Raw genomic sequence first — 22,012 nt, 5'->3', positions numbered from 1 at the left:
TGTTTATTTGAATACTGCAATTTCATACAATTAATTGTAGGAAAAACACATGTACAAAAACATAAATGCTATCAAGTTTTAAGCATTACATCATGTTTTCTTTGTTATAAATGTACATGTACAAAATATTTCATTGTTTATTGTTAGGTTTTAAGGTATATTAAAAAATAAAAATGTAATTTTTAACACTAATAAATTGTACTTGTGGATATTTATGAAGAGCAGAAGGGTGCGCTGCGACATTTCCAAAGACATTAAAAAACGAGTGGATAATGTACTTGCTAGCAAAGACTCTCTATAGTTTGTTAAGAATTTCTATTTGTGTTTTTATAATTAGATCGAATGCATTAGCTGATTTTTTAAAGCATACGCAATCTTATGTATCTGTTGTCGACAAGAATGTGCATAAAGTTTCCAAAAGGCAGGTCAATCCATTTCCTGTGGACACGATGCCAAGATCCCATTTTCCTCTGACATCCGATCAGCTGATTTCCCAAAATGTTTTCTATGATGATGGCACGTTTACAGGCGATGGTTATGTAGCTCCGTTCAATGACTATTCGGAGGACTCACCTTCAGAAACTGCTCAGGTAAGTAGAAGAAGATACCATTAGTTTAAAAACTTTCACAAAATACCTACGTTTGAAAGTAAATAATTGCAACTATATGATCTTCGATACTATTAACTGATGTATTACTCCGCGGTTCGCGATCAATGTAGAGGCTTACAGGCTTGTTTGTAGAATTGCGAAATGCTAGCACTAGACTGAACTCTTCTCAGAATTATAATTTTGCTGATATTACAATTTAAAATCATGTCTTCTATAGAGAGGGAAATTTCCAATGGACGATTCCATCTACCTCTGCTGACAAATAGTAGAATACAAATGAGAAGAGATAGCAAATGGAGATATATATATATATATATACTAGCTGAAATTCTCGTTCTTCGCACGAGGAGAATAAGTTCATGGAAAAGAATTTTCCTTTATCCTTAAAATACTTATTTCAATGAAAGTGTAATAATACAAATACAGAAGGTATTCAATTGAACTATCAATTCGGTGCTAATCTCAGTAATTTTCGACACTTTATTTTTCACCATCCCCACCCCCACTCTCTATAGATGGGTATAAACTTGGACTTAAACGGCATTGGAGGCGTCACTACTCATTTCAGCGAACCCAGAAACTATGAATTCGATGCTAATATCGGTTCTTTCGATCATTTTATGCCTCCCCTTCCCCTCCCCGTAAGATTGCTAGTGGGGTCTTATCTAAAGTGGGAGCTGACCTTAGACTTAAAGGGCACAATATCTGTCACTAATTAACTTAGGAACCTCGAAAACTATGGATTCGACAATAAAATCAGTCATTTTCAGTTATTTTTACACCACAATATCACCCTCAGGAGTGCCGAAATTCTAAGGTTACGAAGGTGAAAAGGTTAGAAATGATTAGAATTTTAAGCGTCTCTAACCAACCTAATATTGATTTTCGAGTTTTGCGGCTTAGTCGATTAAACCTATCCTCAACCTAACTTATCCAACCTTACTTCTCGTTTCCAAGGCAAATCTATTTCTAAACACTTCTGCAAACCTTACTTCTCGGCATTTTCAGCTCTGTCATCAAAAATTCACGCTGCCGATATCTATGGATACAATTTTAATACTTCGAACTTACTGAAGAAAATTTTACACTTAACCTAACATAAAATTGAGAAGAAGTGAGGTGATTTTGAGTTTAACATCCCGTTCAGCAGCGAGGCTATATGAGACGTGGACGTACTGATTAACGTGGAATCCGAACCACATGAGCTCCTGTCGGGAATCGAACCCGGGTCTTCCACTAACATAAAATTGAATATCTCCGTTGTTAATTGAGTTACATCAATGATTCTGGTCGTGTTTGAAAGCTGTTGAAATGTTCCATAACGTTTGTTTCATGATGTGTTTCCTTGAACATAGCCGTTTTCAAAGTCATTTGTCGTAGAAGTTCAAAAAATTAATGTGAAAATCATCATTTTTCTAGTTTGAGCGGACATCTTTAAAAATGGCGGAAATAGAAGGCAAACTTTTATAATTATAATAAAAGCCCAATATATTCTCTGATAAATAAAAGAGGAACGACGTTTTTATTTTGAATAGTAAGGAAGTTACAAAATTTTAAATTTGGTAAGTCGAAAATTTGTTGGCGGCCATATTGATGACGTCATAGAAAAAACTGCCCGGAATTCAAAATGTCTACCCAACTTTTTTTAAACTTGTTTTTTATTGTAGATACCGGATCCGGAGAGAAGAGCTATCAGACATGTTCAGGGCCTGGACAAGGCTGAGTAACTACTCCGCTTTTGATATCAATAAAATTCAGAGACAGCTCTGTAGTGCGAGTAAGTTCTCCAAATTTGTGAGCCAATCTCAGTAAGTGACTGTGCGAAACATGACAAAGTACATGATTGATTTGCAGCGTAGAAAAACTTATAAATTGCGTAGAAATGTTGCAAATGGTGATTACAGAAAACTTTACAGGTTCAAGAAAGAAAGTGTGGAGTGGTTATCATAATATATTTTTTAGGAGAACCAACCGAAACTCGGGGTAAGCACAAGGGCGTCGATCTTGGGAAGCCGGGGGCCTGGGCCCGACATGTATTTTTATGAATATGTTTCTTTTTATTGTTATGTGTATTGCTATTTGTATTTTTTATGAATATACAATATTTGGCATAATTTGAATTCAATTTGTATCGAAATTCTCATATGTGCCTTCTTGAACCTTAGTCTGCAAGGCAACACACATCTAAATGACTCCTCTCCCAAAGTTGCAGAGAAATCGTCGCCCTTGGTGGCACACTAAGTTATTACGAAAAGACGTGGATCTTCTTACGTTGCGTGAACGATTCTGGACCCCAGGTTGGTGTATCAGAAGATTCTGATCTATTACAAGTGTAGTGGATGCTATTATTGTGAAATCTGAAAACTGGATTAAGTTTCTGGCAAGTGTGTGTGATATGCAAGCAACAAAAGCAGAGCGGCAAGAACGATATACATTTCCGGAAACTATCGGAGCACCTGACTAAACACACGTGGCAATGAAGAAACCTAATATTTTTGGAGACGAATACGTTAATAGGAAGGAGGTACCCAGTATTAATGTACGAGCAACTTATAATGCCAAAGAAGAGTTTACAAGTGTGGATACAAAATGACCGGGATCAGTCCATGATTCCCGTATATGGAAAACTTTGATGTGTGTAGGGCAAAGCTATTCAACCGGGGGTACGCAAAGATGTTTCTGGGGTACGTGATTCTGCTTTTGGGGGACTGATGGAAATATCTCTTGACAGTTCACTAAAAATGAAATTCGATAACTTTTCAATTTGTGACTTTTGTATTTATGTTCGAAAAGAGTACAATGAAATTACTGACAGTGCTATTTTACAACTTCTTTCATTTCCATCAACATGTGTGTGTGAACGTGGTTTCTCTGAATTAATATCAATAAAAACGAAGCAGAGAAATTGCTTGAATTCAGAATCAGCTCTGATTCTCGCACTCTCGAAGATTCGACCCAGAATCGAGGAGTTGACGACCCGAAAACAACCTCAGTTATCTCATTAGCAGGTTAGTTCTAGAGTTACTTTTATTTTTGAACTTTTAACATTGCCATCAGTGTAGGAATTATCAGAGAGGATGACGAGAAAATCCTCCTCATAGTCAGTAGAACTGGATGTCTGCCATATGTTTTGAAATTTCCCGTGTTACTTTTTTTTCGGATGTGAACTTTATTTCCCTTAAATAGTCTTTTGACAAACACATTAATTGTCTTTTTGTTGGGTGTCTCATGTGTATTAAGTTTAATAAATTAATTTCGATTTAGTTTCTTTTCATCAGTATCAGGGGTACACAATTGGATGGTGAATTTGTCTAGGGGTACGCAAGAAAAAATGGTTGAATAGCAGTGGTGTAGAGTAAGACAGAAAATCGTGCAAATGCATTCTTTTGGAAGATGTCAGGTATGGTATTTCTCCATGGTTAGTGACCCTTCCATGACTTTTAGGACACTGCACCATAGGTTAACCGCAAAGAAATGATCGCCCGACAGATGGGAGAAATGAGTTGAGTTGTTTTTAGTTTAGCGTCCCATTCAGCAGCGAGGCTACATGGGACGTGGACCTACTGATTAATGTGGAATCCGAACCACATGAGCTCCCGCCGGGAATAGGAGAAATGAATAACCCCTCCTTTTATTGATATGGCTCACTGCTACGTGCAGACGTAAAGTGAATAAACGTTCATAAAACTGAAATAGTTTCGACCTGAGAAGTAGCTTGTTCTGTTGATACGAAATTGAGGGAAAAGATTACTCCAGGAAATGTAACTCAAATTCTCGAACAGGACTTCTCAGGAGTAGTTACTCATTTTTATTGATATGACTAATTGATACGCGACCAAATTTTAAGTGAAACTCGACACGTCTACAGCAGAAACGTTTCCAAAGGTTCACCAAACCTTCGAAGATAAGTGTTTATCACAAACAAAAGTCTACAGCTAAAAAGAAAAAGCGTTTTTGAAACTCTGTGAAGAAGTCGACGACGAAGCCCGCGCGGACACCTGTTAACCTTTTCAGCGAAGAAAATTTGACTTTTGAAAAAGAAGTTTTGCAAAAAGACCATTAAATGAGTGTTCATTTAATGACTAACATGTTAAATATTCCAAAACCAATCGTCCACGAGATTGTGACCAAGGATTTGGAGATGAGAAAAGTGTGTGCGAAGCCTCTGGCAAGAATTTTGACCAACGATTAAAACTTATGCCGAGGGGAAATTTGTCAAGACATTTTGGAAATGTGTGAAAATTATCGTCAATTTTTGGATAATGTTGTCAGGGTGATGAATTGTTGGTATTCCTGTACGACCCCGAAACGAAGAGGCAAAGTGCCTAGCGGAAGAACTTGTCGTCCCCTCGCCCCGAGAAGGCTCGAATGAACAAATCAAAGATCAAGATTGTGCTCATTGTGGTTTCTCTGACATCAGGAGTATGTCCACCGTGAGTTTGTACCTCTCAGGATAACTGTTAACTCTAAATTTTACTTGGAAGTCCTCATGAGACTAAAGACCAGACATCAGCGGCGATTAGAAATTTCACCATGACAACGCGCTAGTCCACCCTGCCTTCGTCATGATCAGCTACTTGGCCAAATCTAACATAGTAACGCTGCCCCAGTCACCCTACAGTCCAGGACGTCGCTCCCCGCAGACTTTATTTTGTTTGTCCGTTTGAAATATCCTGTGAAAGATCATTGTATAGAGCAATTGACGATGTGAAACCAACTTGTGAAATGGCTTTAACACACTTCCAGAACAGGCCTTCCAGGATGCCTCCGCAGATTAGAAATCCCGTACAGATAGCTTCAGCTCATATTTGATAAGATTTAGACATTAATATGTAAAGATATTTATTGAGCACTCTTCGAATTAGCATATTTCACATTACGGTTTAGCATTCGTTTATAAATAATTTCTACAATATCTACTTAGTTATCAATAAAGAACAAAGTTGCAACGGTTGGTTCATTGAGTCAGTAACTATTTCTTAACCTGTAACATATTCAGCGAAAAGTATTTTACATTATGAACAAATTGGTAACAGGAACTCATTGAAAGACACTTAACAGTACACAGCAAAAAATGAGGTGTTGAAACAACCCAAAATGACTACCACTTTGGCGTGTTACTTGTGTGTCAATTCAACACCACACACATCGTCTTCAGAGCATATCAGAAATACCTTGTTACTGACTGTGAGTATTTGCATCGTTTTCTATTGTTTGGTGTGAGCAAAGCTTTGCGAAATATATTTCGCATTTGTGGTAACTAATAACATTCTATGTTTTCTGTAATCGGTGACAGTAATATTGTTGTAAACATGTGAATCATCTGACAACAGTTAAACAGATAGCAGTGCTTCCATCTATTTTCCTTATCTATTATTCTTGTCTTAGCACTTATCAACAGGAGATGGCAGTACTGTTGCCTAAGTCAGTGTTGTCAAACGACAGGTTTACAACAATATTATTGTGAGCGATTACAGAAAACATAGAACATTATTCGCTACTTGGCACAAGTGCCAAATATACTTCGCAAAGCTTTCCTCATATTAAACGATAAATACCAACGCAAATTGTCTCAGGTAGAACAGGTTATTGCTGATATGGTCGGAAGACGACGTGCTTGGTGCTGAACACTTTATGTCTCTTTATCATTTGCAACTGGATGATGCTGTAGGGGATCCCGAAATCTTTCACATCTACGAATCACGTGAGCTTTCATCATTCATCTACCCATCATGTGCACCGTAACTACCTATTAACATGGGATTCCTCTGTCTTCCTCAGTTCCTGAATCGCCCCAGGAACAGAAGATAACTTGCATTCGTCAGTACTAGCAAATCCATGTGATGTGATGGGGCGTTCAGAGCACTGCATATCATCTTCATCTAGTTCTCTCCCTACTGCACCCTGCACTATATTCATTCTAGTTTTACATTCGTCATAACTCAGCACGGCATGCTACTAAATGTATTTTCTTTTCTAAAATATTACTGTTGCACACTTGGTCTCCCATATATTATGCTTGTACGTCATTATATGTTATTTATCACCCCTCTGTATGTGTATGAATATGTAATTAACGAATGAAAAAAATAATAATTAAATATATGTAACCTCCTAGACCAACCACATTAAAGTTCAATCTAAGTTTTATATATCTGAAACACTCACCCGAAGAAAGGGCAAAACCCTTTAACCGGGACGACGGACAAAAAAACTTCGTGCTGAATTAACACACAAGTAACACACTAAAGTGGTAGTCATTTTGCATTGTTTCAACACCTCATTTCTTTACAGTTTAACAACGTAGTTTTAATTTCTTGGGTGGAGGGTAAGAGAAAGGACAAAACAAATTTAGGATACAGCAAATACTTGTTTAGGAAAATCATAATTTTATATTACTTCATCTATATCACAACACAATACAAGGCCTGTGAGCGTGTGGCCCCCCTCACTCCCATTCCATTTTAAATTTTCCCAGTTTTTCTTGGCTGAATTGGAATAAGGCTCCATGTTCTGTTCGTCGACGTAAATTGTGCTCTAGTTTTATCTTTTTGTAAGTTGGCAATCCTGTGAGTGATGATTCGTGCTTCCTGTTCACTGAACAAAGGAGGTGCAATACGGTTAAAATGATGCAAAACATAGTTCGTCGAATTCAAACATCATCGAGACTTACTTTTACTGTTTTTAACATTTCAATTATTTTGTTTTAATGGTAAACTTATTTAACGCCCTTTAATATGTGTATTTCTAATGAAGAATATTTATTATAAACATTTGTAAAATCTTTTCTGGTGTGCTAGGCGCAAACATACTGACGCTGAGGTAAAAAGCCGCGAAGGTGTGCTAAGCAGTTATGGTGGTCTAGATTGTTCTATTTCTGTGGCGCCTGTGAATAATATCTAAGTTTCTCTTCGCAATCGATCACGATTTTTGTAAATTCGACTGTGGGAAGAACAAGTTAATCCTACACGAATGATAAACATAAAATTAACACAAAATCAACGTTTGCGTGCTAAAATAGCGTATAATATGTGAATCTATGAAATCAACAAGGCGTGAGTAAAAAACCAACACAGGTAAAAGGGCGAATTGCACTCACAACTAAAGAGTAATAACTATGACGGAACCTGAATAATAACTGTTCGACGATCAACAAGAAGCACCGAGGAATCCTTTTTTTTGAAAAATAGCTACATGATTCCACCCCCCCCCAAATCCATCAACTTATAGTGTAGTTAAGTGTAATATAAAAATAGCGTGTGTTTAATGCTAGTGCATCGTGTAATGGAAATTTCAGCCGGCATTCGTAGTGCGTCATTTTCTTAAAAAAAAAATAAAATATATAATAATTTCATTGCGTAAATTCCATATTAATAAATTTTTGGGCTCATGGTGTCTTGGTACATGTTAAGTAAAAATCACTAACAAAATGTTGTAATGTCATTAACGTAAGTATTATACATAACCTGTGTTCACTGAATAAAATTTACATACAATCTATTTCTTTATGTACAATTACCTTTACAGCACTTCTGCACAATCACTACCCAAAAATGGTGGATGTTTTCGTCTAGTAACTTGTACTCATTCCGCTATCGCCAGCAGGCGTGGCAATGACGGTGGCCGCTCGTAGTCGCAACCTCAATAAAATAATATTTTGGTTCAAAATCCAACTTAGAGGTTTGCGCACTCTCTATTATAGTATTATCATTTGTATTGCAAATGCCTTCCTCATGCAATTACTAAAATCCACCACAGGTAAGCTGTATTAAACTGGAGTTGTTTCCAGCAGAGTTATAAAAATTGGTTATCCCAAATGGGATCAAATAAAAATAAAACTCTGTCAGTCACAAAAGTGGTTAGCTCGAACAAAAATTAGACCCTGCAGGCCATAAAAACAGCTGCCCCAAACTGGAACCAAACCCAACACGATCCAATCGTGTTACAAAAATGGCGCCCGGACAGGGACAGAACTCCTTCACCGTACATGTAAAAAGTAGTGATTTATGTGTAGAAACGTAAAGGTATAAAGTATCTAACTCGTACTGAGAAATTTTCTGTAATTGTAAAAATGGATAAAAGTAATGTTAAATTAGTGCTGAACGCACTTAAAGCATATAAAGAGGAACTCATTGAACAAACTAATATGGTACGCGAATCATTAGAAAATAAAGTTGAAAAAGTTAATGAGTCTTTAGAAAGCAAAATTGGAAAATGTAATCAATCCTTGGGAGAAAAAATAGGAAAAACCGGTAAACAAGGTAACGTATGGAAATCTTTAGAAAGTACAATTAATAATTTTGGGAAATCTTTGGAAAGTAAATATGCGGAAGTTAATGAAACAATTGTAAAGCACGTTAACGATAAACTCCAGGCACAAATAGAAGTTGCAAAAAAAAAATTTGGGGTAAAAGTGAAGAAAAGGGGGTCCAAGCACTTGAAAAAATTGAATCAGTTAAAGCTCCAATTGAAAAGGCTAGTTGTGCAAATGTAGAACAAGGGTGCCAAAAGGTTGTAAATGAGTTAGTTTTTGTTAGCGCTTGCAATGGTAAAGAAAAAAGTAGTCAGCCAGTATCATACAAATGTAAAGGTTTAGTTAGCCAAACTGTTACGTCAAGTAGGCCTAGTGTTCGTTCGAAGTTTAAACAGAAAGTAAATGCGTTGAACAGAAAATATTTGTCATGTTACGGAGGAAAATGCACTGATAGGTTTTGTGCGTGTAATTGTACTAATGTAGTAGTATTAATAAATGGAGGCAAAAAAATGCGCTCTTTACTCATTAGTCATATGTTGAATTTAATGGAGCTAGGATGCGTCCAAAGCACGTCACAAACAGATAAGTTAGCATGTATTCCAAGTAATGACATATGTTCGTACTTCGTGAACATAGTTAGGGTTCAGATTAACAAAAAGGAAAACGGTGGTAACAGTTCTCACTTGGTTGTAATAAATGTGTATGTTGCAAGTTTCAAGCGCATAAGGTTTTATTGTTTTCTATGCACCCAAATATGTGTAATGAATGATAAAATCAGGTCAGGCACTAGTAGCATCAAAGAGAATAATGTTAGTGGAATGTCATGGCACAAACAAGTTGAAAGTTGTCGAAATAATTTTAGTAAGTTGCAGTACATTTTGAATAAATCCGTCAGCAAGTATAAATATTGGTCACAGCGTAGTAAGCACACGTCCGATAAGAAACAAAAGTTGTGTAAATTGAAACGAAAGATAAAAGGCATGCACAAAATATTGCGATCTTTTGAAAAAATGTCAAAGTTTGTCCGTAGGAATTTTAAGAAAACCCAATGTAAGCACAAAGGCAATTGTATGGTGGTAAGTAGTAATAAAAAAAGCAATGTAGTCACTCCAGAAAAAGCACAATCAGAAAATGTAAGTGAAAAGCGAAATGAAAAGTTAAAACCTAGTAAGCGTTGTAAGTTGTTCAAAAGGTCAAAAGTCAATGCAAAAGGAAACGATATGCAGGAATTAGTCGTTAAAAATCATGATGGTGTCCGTGAAAAATGTGAAAATCAGGTGAGAAAACCGCGTTGTAGCCAAGCGTCGAAAATTCAAAACAAACGCGAGAAAAGGGCAAAAGTTAGGTTAGTCAAACAAACTTGTGCTAGGTGGCACGAGCATTCAGTAATAGCACAGAGGCGTAATCACACAGGGAAAATGAAAAACCGGGTTGATCATAAAAGCAAATTCAATGTTTTATACAAAATCAAGCAGAGAATTTTCTGTAACAAAATTTTGAAAGAAAATAAGTGCAGTAAACATAATTACGAAATATGTGAAAATTGCATGTTAGTGAAGCAATGTGGTAAGTCGAAAGTCAAAATTTCTGTCAATATACGATTTGTTGTTGCTACTGACAGTGAAAAATCACACGCGTATGGAAAATCAGTGATTATTAAAGTAAATATTTGTTGCAAAAAACACACAGGCAATTACGAAGACATGTTTATTAAACGTTTTGGAATAAAATTCAAAATTCTTGTTTTACTTAAAAAACCGAGAGTAGAAATTGGATAAAAGCATGCTTGCGAGAAAACTAGATGGTGTACATTTTGAAAATTTGACCGTAGCAATGTTTAAGATTCTTGAATATTACAAAAAAAAAGAAAGAAAAACAAAAAAAAACAAAAGATGAATGCAAGATTAAATATTTTGTTTTTAGAATGTAAAAAAATTAAAAATTAAGAAGATTGGTAAATTGTTAGATCCTTTAACTGGTAAATCAATTGGTTCACATTCAGTGGATAGACTTAAGGTGTGAAAACCTACAAAACAAACTCGTAAAATTTGGTTAAATCTCGCAGTAAAACATAGTTCTGAGAAATACCATGATGTAATTTCAAGCGAATTTAAAAATTCAGATCTAAAAAGCAGTGTTGAAACTGTTCTTTGCAATGCATTAACCACAACACCAGTGTGTTTATCTCAAAGTGTTCAATCCAGAAGTAATAAGCAACGAATACATAAAATCTTGGAGAAATTGTTGGGTATTGATAAATATTTGAAATTTCTGTACTATAAAAATTTATGTTCATCTGATATATTGGAATTTGCGTTTGTAAATCTACAGAATCCTTATGTGGCACTAAATAAACAAGTACAAGGAATGTAAAAAAAAAAAAAGGTTGTTTCATATGATATATGCAGGCATCTGTGACCCGCTATGCGACTTCCAGATGGCCGTTAATATTTCTTTTCCAAAGCAATGGAAAAACCAGCAAAGAAATATGCCAAGTCATGGAGATAAGGTCCCCCCCCTTTTATATGTATTGGGTAATGTAACATGTTTTTAATGCTCGGAGTAAGCTATTTTAGTAAATCCCATTCTTTATTATTTTAAGTTTTTAACCTTGTATTCTTTAATTCGGCCTCATCTCGGGGTGGTAGAACAAATAATTTATTGTGAGTAGGTATCTTCAAAATTTAGCCAGGCAGATCCTGTCGAGTGATCAGAGAAAGTCATAACTAAATTATTACGTTGTAAAAATTTAGCTGTGAATCTTTAAGGCGCCGATAAATTTTATTAAATCTCGACAAAACGTATATTACTCAATATTGTGTAAAATAAAGTTTTTAATATATAATATATTTTAAAATTTTGTTTACAAATGAAAGATTTTATTTCATATATTCGTGTTACTGTATTATTGCATTGTGTTTAAAGTTAACTAACTAATTAATAGTGCTGTTTAAATGTTGTATTTTAAAGGTTTAAAAAATGGAAATATTACATTATTAGGAGTTATTTTGAGAATTAGTTATAAGGAAGCATATATTGATGAAAAGGTTATTTTTGCATTTCATGTGTCATTTTTCTTGAAATATTGAAAATTTTATGTGTTCAGTATGATAAAAATATTTAGTGTGAGGTGTAGTAATACGAGTCAGATACTTACAAAAGAAAAAAAATTAATTGAAAATTTTATAATTTAAGTAATAATGTAAGAAATATATTGGTTTGATGTTAATAAATAGAATATGAATAGGATATAATATAAAATGAAAATATAATAAATAATCAATATTATTCAACTTATATTGAAATATTGTATTATGAAAACAAATGTAATCTTATAGTTACACATACAAAAGGAGAGCCCATTTAAAGTATATAGCCCATAAAATAAAAAGCCCATCTACGTTTGTGTAAAATGTTAATGAACCATAATGAATCAAATGTTAATAATAAAAGAAAAAAGAGGAATAACAACCAAAAAAATAACTCTAAAAAGAGGGAACCCAAGATCCCAGGGTTCTGATAATCTTCAAAGAAGATCATCGTCCATGTCGCACGCCATTTGTGAGCGTGTGGCCCCCCTCACTCCCATTCCATTTTAAATTTTCCCAGTTTTTCTTGGCTGAATTGGAATAAGGCTCCATGTTCTGTTCGTCGACGCAAATTGTGCTCTAGTTTTATCTTTTTGTAAGTTGGCAATCCTGTGAGTAATGACTCGTGCTTCCTGTTCACTGAACAAAGGAGGCGTAATATGGTTAAAATGATGCAAAACATAGTTCGTCGAATTCAAACATCATCGAGACTTACTTTTACTGTTTTTAACATTTCAATTATTTTGTTTTAATGGTAAACTTATTTAACGCCCTTTAATATGTGTATTTCTAATGAAGAATATTTATTATAAACATTTGTAAAATCTTTTCTGGTGTGCTAGGCGCAAACATACTGACGCTGAGGTAAAAAGCCGCGAAGGTGTGCTAAGCAGTTATGGTGGTCTAGATTGTTCTATTTCTGTGGCGCCTGTGAATAATATCTAAGTTTCTCTTCGCAATCGATCACAATTTTTGTAAATTCGACTATGGGAAGAACAAGTTAATCCTCCACGAATGATAAACATAAAATTAACACAAAATCTACGTTTGTGTGCTAAAATAGCGTATAATATGTGAATGTATGAAATCAACGAGGCATGAGTAAGGAACTAACACAGGTAAAAGGGCGAATTGCACTCACAACTGAAGAGTAATAACTATGACGGAACCTAAATAATAACTGTTCGACGAGCAACAAGAAACACCGAGGAATCCTTTTTTTTGAAAAATAGCTACATGATTCCCCCCCCCCAAATCCATCAACTTATAGTGTAGTTAAGTGTAATATAAAAATAGCGTGTGTTTAATGCTAGTGCATCGTGTAATGCAAATTTCAGCCGGCATTCGTAGTGCGTCATTTTCTTAAAAAAAAAATAAAATATATAATAATTTCATTGCGTAAATTCCATATTAATAAATTTTTGGGCTCATGGTGTCTTGGTACATGTTAAGTAAAAATCACTAACAAAATGTTGTAATGTCATTAACGTAAGTATTATACATAACCTGTGTTAACTGAATAAAATTTACATACAATCTATTTCTTTATGTACAATTACCTTTACAGCACTTCTGCACAATCACTACCCAAAAATGGTGGATGTTTTCGTCTAGTAACTTGTACTCATTCCGCTATCGCCAGCAGGCGTGGCAATGACGGTGGCCGCTCGTAATCGCAACCTCAATAAAATAATATTTTGGTTCAAAATCCAACTTAGAGGTTTGCGCACTCTCTATTATAGTATTATCATTTGTATTGCAAATGCCTTCCTCATGCAATTACTAAAATCCACCACAGGTAAGCTGTATTAAACTGGAGTTGTTTCCAGCAAAGTTATAAAAATTGGTTATCCCAAATGGGATCAAATAAAAATCAAACTCTGTCAGTCACAAAAGTGGTTAGCTCGAACAAAAATTAGACCCTGCAAGCCATAAAAACAGCTGCCCCAAACTGGAACCAAACCCAACACGATCCAATCGTGTTACAGGCCTTGTATGTGTGTGGGGATAGGCGTCGTCACCGGGTCCAGACGCTTGTCTTCCTATTCCCCTCTGGTGTTGTCACTGATTCTTAACTGTTACATAATTCAGTTCATCGCAAACGTATAAATCATGAAAAGTGGATTAACACGGCGAAAGAAACCTATGTATGAAACTTCCACTAGGGAATCTTTACAAGAGTTAGACGGAAAAGACAGTCAGGTCATATAAAAACAAAGTTAAAAGGAGGTACGATAGAATGTTCAATGTGAATCGGTTCAGGAATTTAAACACATTAAGGATATATTTTAGAATTAAACCAGTTGAAAATGCTCCAAGAGCATTGCTAGAATGAACTTAAAAAGAATGGAGCGAGAAGGATAACTGTGACTGTTCCTACATGTAAATGCAAATCTTTCTCCCTGCATCTTCTGTTTGTCGCAAAAATTCACAAAATATCATCTCTCTGTGACCTACTGTTTCAGAGATATGGCTCCTTAAATCTCCCGAAATTCGAACTGTTTTGTCTAATATCGGGACAACGGTGGCCAATTGACCAGTGACCACCGATTATTATTTGGTAACAATATATTCACTATCTTCTTAGGTATTGATCAACACCAATGTGATCTCTCTGTGGCTTACGATTCGCAAGATATGGTTCCATAAATCTTCCGAAATCGGAACTAATTTTTGACCAATATCTCGTGAACAGTAATAGAGAGATGATATTGGTGTTAATGAATAACTCAGAGGTGGTAAACATTCTGGTACCAATATTAACAGGTGGCTACTGACCAAACCATTGGCCACCGGTTACTATTTGGTACCAAAATGTTCACCATTTTTAAGATTTTGATCAACACCAATATAGTTACTCTATAGTGTATGGTTTCCGAGATATGGCTCATTAAATCTCCGGTAACCAGCCATTTTTGACCAATATCTTGGGAACAGTAAGAGTGACGCGAAAAATTCCATAAAAATTCTCTTTCTCTCTCTCTCTCTCTCTCTCTCTCTCTCTCTCTCTCTCTCTCTATATATATATATATATATATATATATATATATATATATATATATATATATATATATATATATATATATATAGATAGATAGATAGATAGATAGATAGATAGATAGATAGAGAGAGAGAGAGAGAGAGAATTCAGTGACGAACTTTTTAAGTTTGCTGAAAATGAATTAAAAAGAAATAAGAAATAAGATAAGAGAGGATGTGTTGTTCGTAGAATACAAGGCATTCTTAATAATTACACCTACAAGCGCTGTGCTCCCTTATATAACATAAATATTTCAGTATTTTCCATAAATGGTAAGCTATGCACTATCTTTTTCTTTTAAAGGGACAGTTTTCCCTCCAAAAATTTATTTCGCGCTGAGACGAACTAGATCAATCAAACATGTGTATTTCTTCATTTTATGAGTTCTAACACTCTTCTTCCAACTTAATATACTACGATCTTTGTTCGCTGACTTAATGTACTAGATTCTATTCAATTTTTTTCAGTCAACTTTCGATAAAATATCTTAGGATTTTTTTTTTCAGTTTCTTTGGGTCACGCTTGCGCTGCAACTGCACTACATCGAATTTTGCATTAATGGAATCTACGACTAAAAATAAAGGACTTTCCTTTTACCTGACTTCAGTCCGACATTTTGATCTGTAGTTCTGGTTGTTTTTGCATTTTTCCGACGAACTTTGGACTAGCCGAAAAGAAGCATTCGTGCACCCTAGTGGTCTTTTCTGTTTTATCTTGGAGTCAGGAATCACCTCCGAAACGTTGTCGGTGTTATTTTGAAACACTCTTTATACAGCAAAATAATAGAAACATCTGAAGTTCGTAAAAAAAAAGTCACATGTATGAGATGGTGACTACAGTGCCGGGTTATTTGGGATAGTATATTAGGGAAAACTCCGTACTACGTGAGAATCTTTAGAACGGCCGTGTGCAACGAAGTGAACGGTCGGCAAAGAAATAGGCGATATCTTTGATTTCCAAATAGATCAAATTTTTAGCACTTGGTTATGCGATACGAGCGTGCCGAAAGTGGCAAGTTTATTAAATGTATCACGCGGGACAATGTCCAAAGAGATGACACCCTAGGAAACTTAAGGAAAAATCAAATCGGGAAAGAGGAACAATGCTCAACAGAAAATCTTCAGTGAGTGGTCAAGTTAAAGTGGATTGTCTCTCAGAACTGGCGTGTGATTACCGCACAAGTAACGGAGAAACTCAAGCTCTCAAAGAACCTGTATCGACAATCATAGTCCACAGCGAGTTACATTACATAAGAATGCCGGGTCAAATTGCACGTGCTAAATCGTTGATAACGTACCATAACGCTTTAGTACGACGCCAATGGTGCTGCGAACTTTGAATATGAATTGCTGATAGCTGGAAACGTGTGATATGGTCGAATCCACCTTGTATCAAACCACTGTCCATATTTATGTGTGTCGGGTGCCCAAAGAAGTGCATGATTACAGTGTCTTCGTCCAACCGTAAAACACAGTGGCGGCTCTCTGGATCTTGCGGACCGCAATACGTTTGTTTGCAGTGGGTAATGTACTGACTCTTACCGGGCACCTCACCAAGAGACAGATGAAACCTATGGTCCAAATGATGTATCCGGACAATGGCACCATATTACAGGATGACAATCCCCGCGTCCAAGACCACGAACCGCGGCTGCCTGCCGTCGTAAATTTTGCGAAGCGTTAGCAACTGACGCGGAAATCGTTACCGTTTCGAAATTACACGAAAGCCACAATTTTGCCGTCATCCGCCGTTTCTTCTCGTTTGAATCGCTAGTGTCGCCGTTAAACAGGCGTGGGTCTCTTTGTAACCGACAGAACCGCCACGTGCCTTTTCGTAACCGCCAGTACCGCCATTAAACCGCCACATAACCGCTTCGCAACCACCAGTGCCGGCTTGAAACCGTCAGTACCGCCAGTAGTTTATGCACATGTTGCGTACCTAAACTTCTTCGTGCTAAATTTCACACTTTCTCTTTTCTTCCTTCTTAAGCAGAAACGGTAAAAGTAATGAGGCAGCAGTCCGCCGAATAATCTGTTAATTTTTTTAAAAAAAATGTAAGAGTCACTGGGTAACCCTATTCGGTCGATTTGTATCGGCCTGCACTTTGAAAACTTGTTGTTAATTTTGCTCAACCCTCCTCGGAATAAACAACTGTACATCGCGTTGCCAGTGCTGCCAACGGCGTAAACAGTAACGTTGCTGAACGTAACTCGAAAACCCGCTGAAAACCCTAATTTTAATGGAAATAATGATAGTTTTGTCTCTATACGACATTTAAAAAGTAGCTAATTCCCTATTCTAGCAGTGATAAATTAACAAAATGTTATCGCTGAAATATGTTATTAAATCGCGGGATCTAGGGGCAAAGTCGCTTAGTATGCAGTACTGCGCTTAACTAAACACGATCTTAGCGGACGCAACTGAGTTGTCACGACCATCCAGCGGTCATTCGTGAAAGAGTCTCTTATTACAATTCTGGCAGAAAAATGTCAACTAACATCTAATAAGCGACGGAATCCAGTTCGCTTCCGCTCCTGCGGCTTGTCGCTTCGAACCGAAAGCGGAACGATGTCGGCAGTCATTTTTTCCTTCACTTTGGCATCTATCTGCTAAAAGGCGACAGCGGACTGATGATAATTGGCAGTCCTTTACACACGGGGATACTCCCATTCATATAGCTGAAGCTCTTGCAGCGTGATTTGAGAAATATTATGATGAAGTTAAGAACCTCCCCGGGCGCGTCCAATTCTCGAATCTAAATTGAATTCAACATTTGTAGTTCGTTTTGGAAACAGGAATCCGGCACAGATTTCTGTGTTCATCTTCTACCACGGAACTGTGCGATATACGCAAGGTACAATGGTATAGTATTCCACTTGTTCCAACCTCTATGACTCTGTTCGGTATAGTATTAGTGCTCTATTGAGAGTAGAAGGTTGTACAGTCTACATGGGCCGGAATTTTTAGCCCGCAACCGGCCCTGCCCATGAATTTATAATGTTAGGCCCAACCCGATTCCGAAAAATATGTTTTAGAATTTAGGCCCGATCCCAGACCGAGTTTGTGTGATAATCAAATGAGCCCGAAATAAGCTCGAATTACAGAAATTTAATAATGAACGCAAAATTGTATTTTTATTTACAGCAATTAACGATTTAACTTTGCAGTTGTGCTTTCAAAATTCTCCAGAAAGAACGGTGATGTATCGTAGCACAGTATATTTACAAAGTTAGGCCCGAGAAATGTGGTTGTATGTTTAAACATTTATGGCCCGGTCCCGAAGTGATATATGCTTTGTTGGCTCGATCCCGTGCAGACCTCTAGAAGGTTGTTCAAAGCCATATAACAAAGTAAGATGCACTATGTTTGAGGAGTTTCTATTATTTTTAATCAGGGGGTAAAAGTGGTAGGAGACGCATAACGTTACGCCATCCCCCGACTCTATCTTTGCCCTTCGTAATTTTTAGGAAGTGGGGGACGCAATAATTTTTTTGGAAGAGGGAGAACGGGGTCCACCCGTGTTCTCCCTTACTTTTACCCCTGATTTTGATATGTTTAATTGTATGTACACTGTAGAAAATCGTTGTGTTATTTCAACGACATGCCTATGTGTTAACACGATTGTGTTAAAATATAACACAAACAAGTGGTTAGAACAACTCACTCTCCATTTGGAGTTTTGTGTCGAATGTCCGTAGTTGAAATGACACACAACCTGTGTGTTAAATTAACACAAGTGTAGAATCTTCAGTGTTGTTTTCTGCGTGATTGCCAAATATGTTGGGCATCTAATTATAAAGGCTTATGAATTGAAGCTACAGACAAACACAGTAGAAAGAAATACTTAAAGAAATCCAGGTATACGCAAAATTTCATCTCCCACATTTGATGCATGTATTGCTTCTTTTTCTAAGCGATTGTGTACTAGAAGCAACAAACGCATCAACTTGATTAGATGGCAACTGTCACCGATCATTTGAAAGTGAATATGGAAGAACTATAAAATAAAGTAAATACACAGTCGTCATTTTGTTATAAAATTACATGGCGAGTAGATTTTATCTTATCCCGAAAGGTTATCGTCGAATATACGTGGCTTAAAGGAACACTCTGATTAGCCAAATTCAAAAGACCTCAACAATTTATCCCTCTACAAGCGACGTTTTCTTCATCGCTTCCGTGGCCAAGTCGGAAGAGCACGCGGCTAGTAATCGAAAGGTGGCTGCTGGGAGTTGTCGTATACAGACGCATAGTACATAGTGCTGAATCTCAGAGTTAATATATTCATAACTAGGGTTAGGCCTAAATAATAGGCTTATAAACAAGTTAAAATAAATTGAAAATTGTTACAGGTAATTGTTATTTAAGGTTATTATGTGGGAAGCAATGCTAATAAGCAGTCTTCATGTAGTGAAAAGAATGCATCTCTCAGCGATTCAGGAAATGTTGAATTAGAATCTGCTTCCACTGCACAAGGAAACAATTTCCCAGAAATAACAGTAGATATTCTTACACACAGTACTCCTCCTGTATCTAGTAATGTAGAAAATCCAAAATGTAGAAGTGAAGAAGTTAAAGTACAAGGGGAAAAGATCAGGAAGTTCAGGGACAAAATGATGAACAAGTGCAAGGGCAAATTTGTCGTGCTGATACGGCGATTACCCAAGATGAAGATCTTAAAAGTCAGTCCAAGTTACGGGAACGAAGAGGAAGGAAACGTTTAAAAAGAAATGAATTAGCTCAGAAACTAATTAAAACAACGGTAAGTTGTGAGATAGAAGTAACAAGTATAAGCGAAAATGATCCATCTAACCTGTCATCGGAAGAAACATGAGTAAATTTAAAAAGTGATAAACGCATAGATTTAATACAATATTACGTGATGAATATGTAATGTATATGTTTTCTTGTTTAAAATAATCATAATTACACTTCACATTTCCAAATTAAAGACGGAAATTTTCAAAAAGTGAATTACATACCTTGAAACTATGGAATGTTTTTATTATAACTTATAATTTACTTAATTAGGTTGATTTTACACATAGTAAATTACCGATAATGAATTATTGCAATGAAAATGTGTAATCAAAAGGACAATTTGATGACATTTCACGAAGGGATTTCTTTGGCTATCTTATGATAAACGAGTTCTGTAATAGTAAAATAATATTGTTCAGCGTTTCACAAATACCTGATTCTAAAATTTGACTTTTTATTTAATCATTGATCACATCTTATTAACAGAATTAACAATTTGTATCCCTTTAATAGCATTACTGGTTATGAATTGAGATTTTAAATTATGTGCATATACGTAATTTTCTCTTCATCGTTGTCATGTCTTTAACAATCGCTATAATCAATATAAATAATTTGCAATCAAATATCAACTTATTCTCAATTACGTGATTTTTTGTTAAAAGAAGGGGTAGACTTAGCCTTATTACAAGAAGTCGGCTTACAATATTTGGATTTGGAGAAATGTTATACTGTTTATAATAATTTCAATTTTAATGGTACCGGTACGGCAGTAGCTGTGAAAAATAATGTAAATTTCTCATCTACGCTATTCCAGCCTACAGGAAGGATAAGCAATGGAAGCATTGACAACATACAAATTACAAATTTATATCCACCGTCTATTTCGCAAGCTAGGAATTCACGTAACATGTTTTTGCTATTGATGTAGCTGAGAGCTTAGTTCCAAATCGTGAATATTTTCTCATAGCTGGAACTCTTTAACTGTGTCTTGAGGGCTGAAGATCAAACTCCAGGATTTAATTTTAGTCCTACTTTGAATGAATTGGTACAGGGCTTACACCTTCAAGACAATTGGATATATAAAAATCCTAATATACGTGGGTTTACATATATCCGTAAAAATTGTGCATCAAGAATAGATCGCATATATTTGTCAAAAACCTTTCTGGGAAAATAGTTCCTACTGTATTTTCTGATCATCAAGCCTATAATGTTTCTCTTCGAGCTCCAGGTCTAAAGATTGAAAGAGGTAGATGGTATTGGCATTTTAATACATCTCTACTCGATGATAAACCTTTTTTGTGAGGAATTTCAAAATAAATGGAAATATTGGGTGCTTCAACAAAAATATTTTCGAACAATAACTGAGTGGTGGTTTCAGTAACTTAAACCTCATGTTGCAAGTTACTGTCGTTGGTTTCCTTCGGAGAAAAGCAGGGATCAACGGAAACTTTATTATTTTTACTATAGATGTTTGAGTGAAGCACAAGCTGCTGCGACACATGATCCAAAACATATCACAGACGTCCAGAAGTACAAGGCCAAATTACTGAATATAAACAGGCAACGGATGGAAGGTATGAAAGTTAGAAGCAAAGCTCCTTTCATTGATCCTGAAGAAAACCCATCCTTGTACCATCTGATTCAAGAGTATAAACGTGGCAGTAGAAAAATAATTACTAATATAAAAGATGATGAAGAAATATGTTGGAATTCAATAGTAGATATCAAAAGAGTTTTCCAATCATATTATAAAGAATTATATGGAAGATCGGCTTTAACAGTTATTCCAGACCATGTTATGTCTCAGATTCCCTGTGTTTTAGACTCTGATACGGCGAAGTACATTGAATCACCTTTTAGTGGAGATGAGGTGCGACAAGCTGTTATGACTGCGTCAAATGGAAGATTACCTGGAATAGATGGTCTTCCTGCCGAATGGTATCAAACGTTTTTCCCGATAATTGGTGAAACTTTAACGAAAATTGTAAATGAGCGTTTTAGTGAAATTCCAACGTTGAAATATAAATCACCTGGAGTAACCGTTTTTGTTCCAAAGCAGGCTAATCCTACAAAGGTATCCAATTATCAACCAATCACGCTAATGAATTTTGATTATAAAATAATGGCATGATGTTTAAATAAGAGGTTAACCAGTTACATTGATTTGTTAGCGGGACCCTTTCAATATGCTTGCGTTGGAAAGAAGAAAATATATCACATTTTATAGTGTATACGAGATGTTATTACTATG

The 22,012-nt window shown here is 35.9% G+C and overlaps 1 protein-coding gene across 1 annotated transcript in view; it reads left to right on the top strand.

The window, feature by feature from the left end:
* Positions 1–314: 314 nt before the first annotated feature.
* Positions 315–22,012, top strand: part of LOC145692013 (inter-alpha-trypsin inhibitor heavy chain H4-like) — a 226,891-nt gene continuing 205,193 nt past the window's right edge. The window contains exon 1 of the mRNA XM_081767311.1: positions 315–590. Coding sequence (XP_081623437.1) covers positions 450–590 — 141 coding nt within the window. The 5' untranslated portion in view covers positions 315–449. The remainder of the gene's footprint in view (positions 591–22,012) is intronic.

This window comes from Thermobia domestica, chromosome 8, assembly GCF_964235325.1.
Source record: "Thermobia domestica chromosome 8, izTheDome1.hap1.1, whole genome shotgun sequence".
Classification (NCBI taxonomy): Eukaryota; Metazoa; Arthropoda; class Insecta; order Zygentoma; family Lepismatidae; genus Thermobia; species Thermobia domestica.
The sequence above is the reverse complement of the archived record's forward strand: the minus strand, read 5'-3'. Positions and strand labels throughout refer to the sequence as shown.